Source organism: Salmo salar, chromosome ssa04 (assembly GCF_905237065.1).
Source record: "Salmo salar chromosome ssa04, Ssal_v3.1, whole genome shotgun sequence".
NCBI lineage: Eukaryota > Metazoa > Chordata > Actinopteri > Salmoniformes > Salmonidae > Salmo > Salmo salar.
The window spans coordinates 2,898,349-2,911,523 of NC_059445.1; the positions used below are offsets into that span (position 1 = coordinate 2,898,349).

At 42.8% G+C, this 13,175-nt stretch overlaps 1 protein-coding gene across 3 annotated transcripts in view; it reads left to right on the forward strand.

The window, feature by feature from the left end:
• The window catches only part of LOC106594142 (regulator of G-protein signaling 12), a 102,540-nt gene that overhangs the window by 24,207 nt on the left and 65,158 nt on the right, over positions 1-13,175 (forward strand). For all 3 annotated transcript variants that reach the window (XR_006769511.1, XM_045716302.1, XM_045716303.1), the window contains exon 7: positions 9,652-9,771. Coding sequence is in view for 2 of the 3 variants with exons in the window: in XM_045716302.1 (XP_045572258.1) it covers positions 9,652-9,771 (120 nt within the window). In the remaining variant the exon portion in view is untranslated. The remainder of the gene's footprint in view (positions 1-9,651; positions 9,772-13,175) is intronic.

A 13,175-nucleotide genomic window follows, 5' to 3' on the forward strand; every position in this document is an offset into this window, starting at 1 on the left:
TTAGACTCTATTCTACTATATTAGACTCTATTCTACTATATTAGACTCTATTCGACTATATTAGACTCTATTCTACTATATTAGACTCTATTCTACTATATTAGACTCTATTCTACTATATTAGACTCTATTCGACTATATTAGACTCTATTCTACTATATTAGACTCTATTCTACTATATTTGACTCTATTCTACTATATTAGGCTCTATTCTACTATATTAGGCTCTATTCTACTATATTAGACTCTATTCTACTATATTAGGCTCTATTCTACTCTATTCTACTATATTAGACTCTATTCTACTATAATAGACTCTATTCTACTATATTAGGCTCTATTCTACTATATTAGGCTCTATTCTACTATATTACTCTATTCTACTATATTTGACTCTATTCTACTATATTTGACTCTATTCTACTATATTAGACTCTATTCTACTATATTAGACTCTATTCTACTCTATTCTACTATATTAGACTCTATTCTACTATATTAGGCTCTATTCTACTCTATTCTACTATATTAGACTCTATTCTACTATATTAGGCTCTATTCTACTATATTAGGCTCTATTCTACTCTATTCTACTATATTAGACTCTATTCTACTATATTTGACTCTATTCTACTATATTAGACTCTATTCTACTATATTAGGCTCTATTCTACTATATTTGACTCTACTACTATATTAGACTCTATTGTATTATATTAGACTATATTAGACTCTATTACTATATTAGACTCTATTCTACTATGTATTCTGTTAAACTCCTACTCCTTACAGTACTAACTGTTTAGTCTTTCCTTAGTAAGAGACAGGAAGTAGAGGGGTGACTGACGAGGTGACACCAAAATGTCCGCCCTCCGTGTTAAAATGCTTTACGCTCTTAAAGTCCAACCTCAAAACATAAATGGGAAAAACCAAAAACCTATAACACTTATCTAATCGTTTATATATTCATTATATATTAACAATTAATTAATTAACTGATTCATTGTTTAAATTTAAGAAATGTTCGATAGTTAGTCGTTTATTTAATTCGGTAATTGACTAGTGAGTGCTGAGAGACACCTGATTCAGAACGGAATGCATTGGCCTGCGCTGACGTCAGACAGCCACTGGGTGGCACTGTTTCACCATGTAGAACTCCCTGTCCTTCAGTTTCCAATGGACAACCCAGCAATGGGCTCCTACCGCAGAGTTAGATAGTGCTGCACTGTTAGTTCAGACCAACAGACTGTTATGTGACTGCTGCTGATGTTATGTCAGAAATGATCATGTCCGGACAACTAGTTGTTCAGAGGTGACAGAACATAAAAATATCAGTCTGTTGTTTTAATACAGAACGTTGATATTGACCTTTAACCCATGTCGTAGATAAGATTACACCCAACGCTATTTCACTTCTTCTTGCACTTCTGCTTTGCTTCTTTTGAAGTGAAAGGCTGCGATGTGCCTCTGGGCCCTGCTGAAATGTGGGATGAAGACCTGCTCCTGGTCACAGGGGACAGCTGACTGTGTGGGATGACCTGCTGAAGGTTACGTTCTCTCTCTGTGTCTCCTATCAGCTTTGTGTAGTCCAGTAAACAGGAAGGAACCCTCCCTGCTCAGAGAGAGAGAGAGATATACCCTCCTCATACACACGTAGATCAGCCACTGGTATCCAGGCAACACTGATGGCCCTCTCTCTCCTGATGCCATCTTGGAGAGGGGGGAGGGGGGCTTTCGAGCAGATCACTTTTGCTGGTCACTGCATTCCAAAGTGTGTTGCATTATGGGGGAAATAATTGTCCGACTTGCGGCTACATAACGACTGCATGGACTTACAAAAAAATGGTAAAAAAACCACCTTATGGAAAAGCGGGGACTGAAGCAACACAAACATAGGCACATGCACACACACACACACGATAACATACTGCACTATACATACACATGGATTTAGTACTGTAGATATGTGGTAGTGGTGGAGTAGGGGCCTGAGAGCCACACAGTGGGTTGTGAAATCTGTGAATGTATTGTAATGTTTTTAAAATTGTATAAACTGCCTTAGTTTTTCTGAGCCCCAGGAAGAGTAGCTTCTGCCTTCGCAGGAACTAATGGGGATCCATAATAAACCCCAAGAAGAGTAGCTGCTGCCTTGGCAGGAACTAATGGGGATCCATAATAAACCCCAGGAAGAGTAGCTGCTATCTTGGCAGGAACTAATGGGGATCCATAATAAACCCCAGGAAGAGTAGCTGCTGCCTTGGCAGGAACTAATGGGGATCCATAATAAACCCCAGGAAGAGTAGCAGCTGTCTTGGCAGGAACTAATGGGGATCCATAATAAACCCCAGGAAGAGTAGCTGCAGCCTTGGCAGGAACTAATGGGATCCATAATAAACCCCAGGAAGAGTAGCTGCTGCCATGGCAGGAACTAATGGGGATCCATAATAAACCCCAGGAAGAGTAGCTGCTGCCTTGGCAGGAACTAATGGGGATCCATAATAATCCCCAGGAAGAGTAGCTGCTGCCATGGCAGGAACTAATGGGGATCCATAATAAACCTCAGGAAGAGTAGCAGCTGTCTTGGCAGGAACTAATGGGGATCCATAATAAACCCCAGGAAGAGTAGCTGCTGCCTTGGCAGGAACTAAAGGGGATCCATAATAAACCCCAGGAAGAGTAGCTGCTGCCTTGGCAGGAACTAATGGGGATCCATAATAAACCCCAGGAAGAGTAGCAGCTGTCTTGGCAGGAACTAATGGGGATCCATAATAAACCCCAGGAAGAGTAGCTGCTGCCTTGGCAGGAACTAATGGGGATCCATAATAAACCCCAGGAAGAGTAGCTGCAGCCTTGGCAGGAACTAATGGGATCCATAATAAACCCCAGGAAGAGTAGCTGCTGCCATGGCAGGAACTAATGGGGATCCATAATAAACCTCAGGAAGAGTAGCAGCTGTCTTGGCAGGAACTAATGGGGATCCATAATAAACCCCAGGAAGAGTAGCTGCTGCCTTGGCAGGAACTAAAGGGGATCCATAATAAACCCCAGGAAGAGTAGCTGCTGCCTTGGCAGGAACTAATGGGGATCCATAATAAACCCCAGGAAGAGTAGCAGCTGTCTTGGCAGGAACTAATGGGGATCCATAATAAACCCCAGGAAGAGTAGCTGCTGCCTTGGCAGGAACTAATGGGGATCCATAATAAACCCCAGGAAGAGTAGCTGCTGCCTTGGCAGGAACTAATGGGGATCCATAATAAACCCCAGGAAGAGTAGCTGCTGTCTTGGCAGGAACTAATGGGGATCCATAATAAACCCCAGGAAGAGTAGCCGCTGCCTTGGCAGGAACTAATGGGGATCCATAATAACCCCCAGGAAGAGTAGCTGCTGCCTTGGCAGGAACTAATGGGGATCCATAATAACCCCCAGGAAGAGGAGCTGCTGTCTTGGCAGGAACTAATGGGGATCCATAATAAACCCCAGGAAGAGTAGCCGCTGCCTTGGCAGGAACTAATGGGGATCCATAATAAACCCCAGGAAGAGTAGCCGCTGCCTTGGCAGGAACTAATGGGGATCCATAATAAACCCCAGGAAGAGTAGCCGCTGCCTTGGCAGGAACTAATGGGGATCCATAATAAACCCCAGGAAGAGTAGCCGCTGCCTTCGCAGGAACTAATGGGGATCCATAATAAACCCCAGGAAGAGTAGCTGCTGCCTTGACAGGAACTAATGGGGATCCATAATAAACCCCAGGAAGAGTAGCCGCTGCCTTGGCAGGAACTAATGGGGATCCATAATAAACCCCAGGAAGAGTAGCTGCTGCCTTGGCAGGAACTAATGGGGATCCATAATAAACCCCAGGAAGAGTAGCTGCTGCCTTGGCAGGAACTAATGAGGATCCATAATAAACCCCAGGAAGAGTAGCTGCTGCCTTGGCAGGAACTAATGGGGATCCATAATAAACCCCAGGAAGAGTAGCTGCTGCCTTGACAGGAACTAATGGGGATCCATAATAAATACAAATGTGATCAAGATCATGAAGTTTCTGCAGTTGCTCTTCACCAACTTTATCCTGCAGTCATCACCTGCATTGTGGGAAGTCCACCAATCATAAGGGTGTTTTTGTTTGACTTAAGCGAACGTGACTGAAAAAGGTACCAAGTTTGTGCGATTCATGTTTACTGTGGACAAATGAATGGATATTTTATGCTGTCTCTAACCAATTGATAGTACAATATATTTAAAAAATATACACTACCAGTCAAAAGTTTGGACACACCTACTCATTCCAGGGTTTTTATTTATTTATAGTATTTTCTACATTGTAGAATAATAATGAAGACAAACTATGTAATAACATATGGAATCATGTTGTAACCAAAAAAGTGTTAAACAAATCTAAATATATGTTATATTTGAGATTATTCAAAGTAGCCACCCTTTGCCTTGATGACAGCTTTGCACACTCTTGGCATTCTCTCAACCAGCTTCATGAGGTAGTCACCTGGAATGCATTTCAATTAACAGGTGTGCCTTGTTAAATGTTAATTTGTGGAATTTATTCTTAATGCATTTGAGCCAATCAGTTGTGTTGTGACAAGGTAGGGGTGGTATACAGAAGATAGCCCTATTTGGTAAAAGACCAAGTCCATATTATGTCCAGAACAGCTCAAATAAGCAAAGAGAAACAGCAGTCCATCATTACTTTAAGAGAATGCCAAGAGTGTGCAAAGCTGTCATCAAGGCAAAGGGTGGCTACTTTGAAGAATCTAAAATATATTTTGATTTGTTAACACTTTTTTTGGTTACTACATGATTCCATATGTGTTATTTCATAGTTTTGATGTCTAATATAATGTTTAGAGTGGAATATTTTGAGTAAAATATATAATGTTTAGAATAGAATGTATTTCATAAAATATTGGGTTTTTAAATATTCTTAAGAATATATTATAGAATGTTTAGGATTGGAATGTTCAGAATATTTCACCAATCTATAACGACTGCTTGAGTCCAGCAGTGTAAGGGTTAACAGACAGGGTTAACAGACAGCAGTATAAGGGTTAACAGACAGGGTTAACAGACAGCAGTATAAGGGTTAACAGACAGGGTTAACAGACAGCAGTATAAGGGTTAACAGACAGGGTTAACAGACAGCAGTATAAGGGTTAACAGACAGGGTTAACAGACAGCAGTATAAGGGTTAACAGACAGGGTTAACAGACAGCAGTATAAGGGTTAACAGACAGGGTTAACAGACAGCAGTGTAAGGGTTAACAGACAGGGTTAACAGACAGCAGTGTAAGGGTTAACAGACAGCAGTGTAAGGGTTAATAACAGCAGTGTAAGGGTTAATAACAGACAGCAGTGTAAGGGTTAATAACAGACAGCAGTGTAAGGGTTAACAGACAGCAGCGTAAGGGTTAACAGACAGCAGCGTAAGGGTTAATAACAGACAGCAGTGTAAGGGTTAACAGACAGCAGTGTAAGGGTTAACAGACAGCAGTGTAAGGGTTAACAGACAGCAGTGTAAGGGTTAACAGACAGCAGTGTAAGGGTTAATAACAGACAGCAGTGTAAGGGTTAATAACAGACAGCAGTGTAAGGGTTAATAACAGACAGCAGTGTAAGGGTTAACAGACAGCAGTGTAAGGGTTAATAACAGACAGCAGTGTAAGGGTTAATAACAGACAGCAGTGTAAGGGTTAATAACAGACAGCAGTGTAAGGGTTAATAACAGCAGTGTAAGGGTTAACAGACAGCAGTGTAAGGGTTAACAGACAGCAGTGTAAGGGTTAATAACAGACAGCAGTGTAAGGGTTAATAACAGACAGCAGTGTAAGGGTTAACAGACAGCAGTGTAAGGGTTAACAGACAGCAGTGTAAGGGTTAACAGACAGCAGTGTAAGGGTTAATAACAGACAGCAGTGTAAGGGTTAATAACAGACAGCAGTGTAAGGGTTAATAACAGACAGCAGTGTAAGGGTTAACAGACAGCAGTGTAAGGGTTAATAACAGACAGCAGTGTAAGGGTTAATAACAGACAGCAGTGTAAGGGTTAATAACAGACAGCAGTGTAAGGGTTAATAACAGACAGCAGTGTAAGGGTTAATAACAGACAGCAGTATAAGGGTTAACAACAGCAGTGTAAGGGTTAATAACAGACAGCAGTGTAAGGGTTAATAACAGACAGCAGTGTAAGGGTTAATAACAGCAGTGTAAGGGTTAATAACAGACAGCAGTGTAAGGGTTAATAACAGACAGCAGTGTAAGGGTTAATAACAGACAGCAGTGTAAGGGTTAACAGACAGCAGTGTAAGGGTTAATAACAGACAGCAGTGTAAGGGTTAATAACAGACAGCAGTGTAAGGGTTAATAACAGACAGCAGTGTAAGGGTTAATAACAGACAGCAGTGTAAGGGTTAACAGACAGCAGTGTAAGGGTTAATAACAGACAGCAGTGTAAGGGTTAATAACAGACAGCAGTGTAAGGGTTAATAACAGACAGCAGTGTAAGGGTTAATAACAGCAGTGTAAGGGTTAATAACAGACAGCAGTGTAAGGGTTAATAACAGACAGCAGTGTAAGGGTTAATAACAGACAGCAGTGTAAGGGTAATAACAGACAGCAGTGTAAGGGTTAATAACAGACAGCAGTGTAAGGGTTAATAACAGACAGCAGTGTAAGGGTTAATAACAGACAGCAGTGTAAGGGTTAATAACAGACAGCAGTGTAAGGGTTAACAGACAGCAGTGTAAGGGTTAATAACAGACAGCAGTGTAAGGGTTAATAACAGCAGTGTAAGGGTTAATAACAGACAGCAGTGTAAGGGTTAATAACAGACAGCAGTGTAAGGGTTAATAACAGACAGCAGTGTAAGGGTTAATAACAGACAGCAGTGTAAGGGTTAACAGACAGCAGTGTAAGGGTTAATAACAGACAGCAGTGTAAGGGTTAATAACAGCAGTGTAAGGGTTAATAACAGACAGCAGTGTAAGGGTTAATAACAGCAGTGTAAGGGTTAATAACAGACAGCAGTGTAAGGGTTAACAGACAGCAGTGTAAGGGTTAACAGACAGCAGTGTAAGGGTTAATAACAGACAGCAGTGTAAGGGTTAACAGACAGCAGTGTAAGGGTTAATAACAGACAGCAGTGTAAGGGTTAATAACAGCAGTGCTGTAGCTGTCATGTGGAATTGAACATTCACATGAAAGAAAGAAACAGATCGTCCATCCATTTATTCTTGTAGCCATGTAATGTAGTCATGTCATGTAGTCATGTAATGTAGTCATGTAGTGTAGTCATGTCATGTAGTGTAGTCATGTAGTGTAGTGTAGTCATGTAGTGTAGTCATGTCATGTAGTCATGTAATGTAGTCATGTAGTGTAGTCATGTCATGTAGTGTAGTCATGTAGTGTAGTGTAGTCATGTAATGTAGTCATGTAGTGTAGTCATGTAGTGTAGTCATGTCATGTAGTCATGTAATGTAGTCATGTAGTGTAGTCATGTCATGTAGTGTAGTCATGTAGTGTAGTCATGTCATGTAATGTAGTCATGTAGTGTAGTCATGTAGTGTAGTCATGTCATGTAATGTAGTCATGTAGTGTAGTCATGTCATGTAATGTAGCCATGTAGTGTAGTCATGTCATGTAATGTAGCCATGTAGTGTAGTCATGTCATGTAATGTAGCCATGTAGTGTAGTCATGTCATGTAGTGTAGTCATGTAGTGTAGTCATGTCATGTAGTGTTGTCATGTAGTGTAGACATGTAGTGTAGTCATGTAGTGTAGTCATGTAGTGTAGTCATGTAATGTAGTGTAGTCATGTAGTGTAGCCATGTCATGTAGTGTAGTCATGTAGTGTAGCCATGTCATGTAGTGTAGTCATGTAGTGTAGTGTAGTGTAGCCATGTAGTGTAGTGTAGTCATGTAGTGTAGCCATGTCATGTAGTGTAGTCATGTAGTGTAGCCATGTAGTTTAGCCGTGTAGTGTAGTGTAGTGTAGTCATGTAGTGTAGTCATGTAGTGTAGTGTAGTCATGTAGTGTAGTGTAGTCATGTAGTGTAGCCATGTAGTATAGTCATGTAGTGTAGTCATGTAGTGTAGCTATGTAGTGTAGTCATGTAGTGTAGTGTAGTCATGTAGTGTAGTGTAGTCATGTAGTGTAGTGTAGTCATGTAGTGTAGCTATGTAGTTTAGTCATGTAGTGTAGCTATGTAGTGTAGTGTAGTCATGTAGTGTAGCTATGTAGTGTAGTCATGTAGTGTAGTGTAGTCATGTAGTGTAGTCATGTAGTGTAGTGTAGTCATGTAGTGTAGTCATGTAGTGTAGTGTAGTCATGTAGTGTAGCTATGTAGTTTAGTCATGTAGTGTAGCTATGTAGTGTAGTGTAGTCATGTAGTGTAGCTATGTAGTGTAGTCATGTAGTGTAGTGTAGTCATGTAGTGTAGCTATGTAGTGTAGTGTAGTCATGTAGTGTAGTGTAGTCATGTAGTGTAGTCATGTAGTGTAGTGTAGTCATGTAGTGTAGCTATGTAGTTTAGTCATGTAGTGTAGCTATGTAGTGTAGTGTAGTCATGTAGTGTAGCTATGTAGTGTAGTCATGTAGTGTAGTGTAGTCATGTAGTGTAGTCATGTAGTGTAGTGTAGTCATGTAGTGTAGTCATGTAGTGTAGTGTAGTCATGTAGTGTAGCTATGTAGTTTAGTCATGTAGTGTAGCTATGTAGTGTAGTGTAGTCATGTAGTGTAGCTATGTAGTGTAGTCATGTAGTGTAGTGTAGTCATGTAGTCATGTAGCAATTGGTTAACTATCTATCTAACTATTCATCAGTCTTGTGGTCTGGGGGTAGAAGCTGTTCAGGGTCCTGTTGGTTCCAGACTTCCTGTTGTTCCTGTCCTGTTGGTTCCAGACTTCCTGTTGTTCCTGTCCTGTTGGTTCCAGACTTCCTGTTGTTCCTGTCCTGTTGGTTCCAGACTTCCTGTTCCTGTCCTGTTGGTTCCAGACTTCCTGTTGTTCCTGTCCTGTTGGTTCCAGACTTCCTGTTGTTCCTGTCCTGTTGGTTCCAGACTTCCTGTTGTTCCTGTCCTGTTAGTTCCAGACTTCCTGTTGTTCCTGTCCTGTTGGTTCCAGACTTCCTGTTGTTCCTGTCCTGTTAGTTCCAGACTTCCTGTTGTTCCTGTCCTGTTGCATCCATCTTCACTCTCTGAGTTTCTGGAATTGATCTGATAGATGCAGTAAATTGGGCACGGCCTGACGTGTGTGTGTGTGTTTGTGTGTGTGTGTGTGTGTGTGTGTGTGTGTGTGTGTGTGTGTGTGTGTGTGTGTGTGTGTGTGTGTGTGTGTGTGTGTGTGTGTGTGTGTGTGTGTGTGTGTGTGTGTGTGTGTGTGTGTGTGTGTGTGTGTGTGTGTGTGTGTGTGTGTGTGTGTGTGTGTGTGTCTCAGGGAGGGTTATTTTTACATTGTCCAGAGGAGAAGTGTTTGTGAGAATGACGTCCACACAGTTCTTCTTCGCGTGACCCTGCTGTCTCCTCCAGTCAAAACACTGTCATGTGCCTCCACTGTGTGTGTGTGTGTGTGTGTGTGTGTGCATGCCGAACTACAGAGGACCGTGTATTGAAGTGTGGAGAGTTAACCTGTGTGTGTTTCTCTCTAGGCTGGTCGGTTTAGAGGTCTGACTAAGGGCTTCCCTCCTCTACCTCAGCGCTCCTCAGGAAGGCGATCCTTCGGCCGCTCCAAACGCATCAGCCTGGCACGCTCACTGGATGACCTGGAGGTAGGACACAAGCACGCACACACACACACACACACACACACACACCCCTAAAAACACTTCTACCTAAAACTGACCCTCACCACCCCTAAAAACACTTCTACCTAAAACTGACCCTCACCACCCCTAAAACACTTCTACCTAAAACTGACCCCCACCACCCCTAAAAACACTTCTACCTAAAACTGACCCTCACCACCCCTAAAAACACTTCTACCTAAAACTGACCCTCACCACCCCTAAAAACACTTCTACCTAAAACTGACCCTCACCACCCCTAAAAACACTTCTACCTAAAACTGACCCTCACCACCCCTAAAAACACTTCTACCTAAAACTGACCCTCACCACCCCTAAAACACTTCTACCTAAAACTGACCCTCACCACCCCTAAAAACACTTCTACCTAAAACTGACCCTCACCACCCCTAAAAACACTTCTACCTAAAACTGACCCTCACCACCCCTAAAAACACTTCTACCTAAAACTGACCCTCACCACCCCTAAAAACACTTCTACCTAAAACTGACCCTCACCACCCCTAAAAACACTTCTACCTAAAACTGACCCTCACCACCCCTAAAAACACTTCTACCTAAAACTGACCCTCACCACCCCTAAAAACACTTCTACCTAAAACTGACCCTCACCACCCCTAAAACACTTCTACCTAAAACTGACCCTCACCACCCCTAAAACACTTCTACCTAAAACTGACCCTCACCACCCCTAAAACACTTCTACCTAAAACTGACCCTCACCACCCCTAAAACACTTCTACCTAAAACTGACCCTCACCACCCCTAAAACACTTCTACCTAAAACTGACCCTCACCACCCCTAAAAACACTTCTACCTAAAACTGACCCCCACCACCCCTAAAACACTTCTACCTAAAACTGACCCTCACCACCCCTAAAACACTTCTACCTAAAACTGACCCCCACCACCCCTAAAAACACTTCTACCTAAAACGGAAGAATCTGGGTTTTGCGGATGCTAGGAGAACGCTACCTGCTCGAATGCATATTGCCAACTGTAAAGTTTGGTGGAGGAGGAATAATGGTCTGGGTCTCTTTTTCATGGTTCGGGCCCCTTAGTTGCAGTTAAGGGAAATCTTAACGCTACAGCATATAATGACATTCTAGATTATTCTATGCTTCCAACTTTGTGGCAACAGTTTGGGGAAGGCCCTTTCCTGTTTCAACATGACAAAGCGATGTCCATACAGAAATGGTTTGTCGAGATCGGTGTGGAATCACTTGACTGGCCTGCACAGAGCCCTCACCTCAACCCAATTTAACACCTTTTGAATGAATTGTAATGCCGACTGTGAGCCAGGCCTAATCGCCCAACATCAGTGCCCGACCTCACTAATGCTCTTGTGGCTGAATGGAAGCAAGTCCCCACAGCAATGTTCCAACATCTAGCTAAAAGCCTTCCCAGAAGAAGGGGCTCCCGAGTGGCGCAGCGGTCTAAGGCACTGCATCTCAGTGCTAGAGGCGTCACTACAGACACCCTGGTTCGATTCCAGGCTGTGTCGCAACCGGCCGTGATTGGGAGTCCCACAGGGCGGCGCACAATTGGCCCAGCGTCGTCCGGGTTTGGCCGGTGTAGGCCGTCATTGTAAATAAGAACGTGTTCTTAACTGACTTGCCTGGTTACATAAAGGTAAAATAAAAGAGTGGAGGCTGTTATAGCAGCAAAGGGGGGGACCAACTCCATATTAATGCCCATGATTTAGTAATGAGATGTTTGACAAGCAGGTGTCCACATACTGTTGGTCATGTAGTGTACACACACACACACACACACACCCTTGTATGTATGCTGGATTACACAGCATGCCGTGCTGCAGAGACTTCACTCTCTTCTTTCCTCTTTTTATCTTCTCTCTCTCTATTCTACCTTTTTTTCTTCCAGTCGCTGGGCCCCTGTTACGTGATGTCCACAAACAGAGACAGCTTTGTTTAGGAGAGAGAGAGAGGAGGGGGAGAGGGGAGGAGGGGGAGAGGGAGAGGAAGGGGGAGAGAGGAGGAGGAAAGAGTAGGGGGAGAGAGGTTGGAGGATGGGGAGAGGGGAGAGGGGAGGAGGGAGAGGGAAAGTAAAGTGAGAGCGAGAGGGATGAGGGGGAGGAAAAGGGTTAAAAGGGGAGATTAGTCTAACAGAAAAGGGGGATGAGGGAGGAGGGGAGAGGGAGAGGAGAGAGGGAGATGGATGGATGGATAGAAGAGTTCCCTGGTTGGTATTTCTAATGAACACTGATGAGCAATAGGCTGACATTCCTCTCCGTAGAGAGACCACACACACACACACACACACACACACACACACACACACACACACACACACACACACACACACACACACACACACACACACACACACACAATTATCACCCCAGTCACGCACATATGGACACACTCTAATTATCTGGCTCAATTAACACACACACACACACACACACACACACACACACACACACACACACACACACACACACACACACACAATTATCACCCCAGTCACGCACATATGGACACACTCTAATTATCTGGCTCAATCTACACACACACACACACACACACACACACACACACACACACACACACACACACACACCCTCCTCTCAGCCTTCTTGTCAGTAGTTGTTTCATCTCGTCACAGAGACAGTACTAACCAGCTAATATACCCAGCATGTAAGAGGAGCCGGGGACCTCGAGGCTTGTCTTATGATCAATATGATTCTGTAGACCCGCCTTATTGTCTTATGATCAATATGATTCTGTAGACCCGCCTGATGTCTTATGATCAATATGATTCTGTAGACCCGCCTGATGTCTTATGATCAATATGATTCTGTAGACCCGCCTTATTGTCTTATGATCAATATGATTCTGTAGACCCGCCTGATGTCTTATGATCAATATGATTCTGTAGACCCGCCTGATGTCTTATGATCAATATGATTCTGTAGACCCGCCTGATGTCTTATGATCAATATGATTCTGTAGACCCGCCTGATGTCTTATGATCAATATGATTCTGTTGACCCGCCTTATTGTCGGATAATCAATATGATTCTGTAGACCCGCCTGATGTCTTATGATCAATATGATTCTGTTGACCCGCCTGATGTCTTATGATCAATATGATTCTGTTGACCCGCCTTATTGTCGGATAATCAATATGATTCTGTAGACCCGCCTGATGTCTTATGATCAATATGATTCTGTAGACCCGCCTGATGTCTTATGATCAATATGATTCTGTAGACCCGCCTTATTGTCTTATGATCAATATGATTCTGTAGACCCGCCTGATGTCTTATGATCAATATGATTCTGTAGACCCGCCTGATGTCTTATGATCAATATGATTCTGTAGACCCGCCTTATTGTCGGAT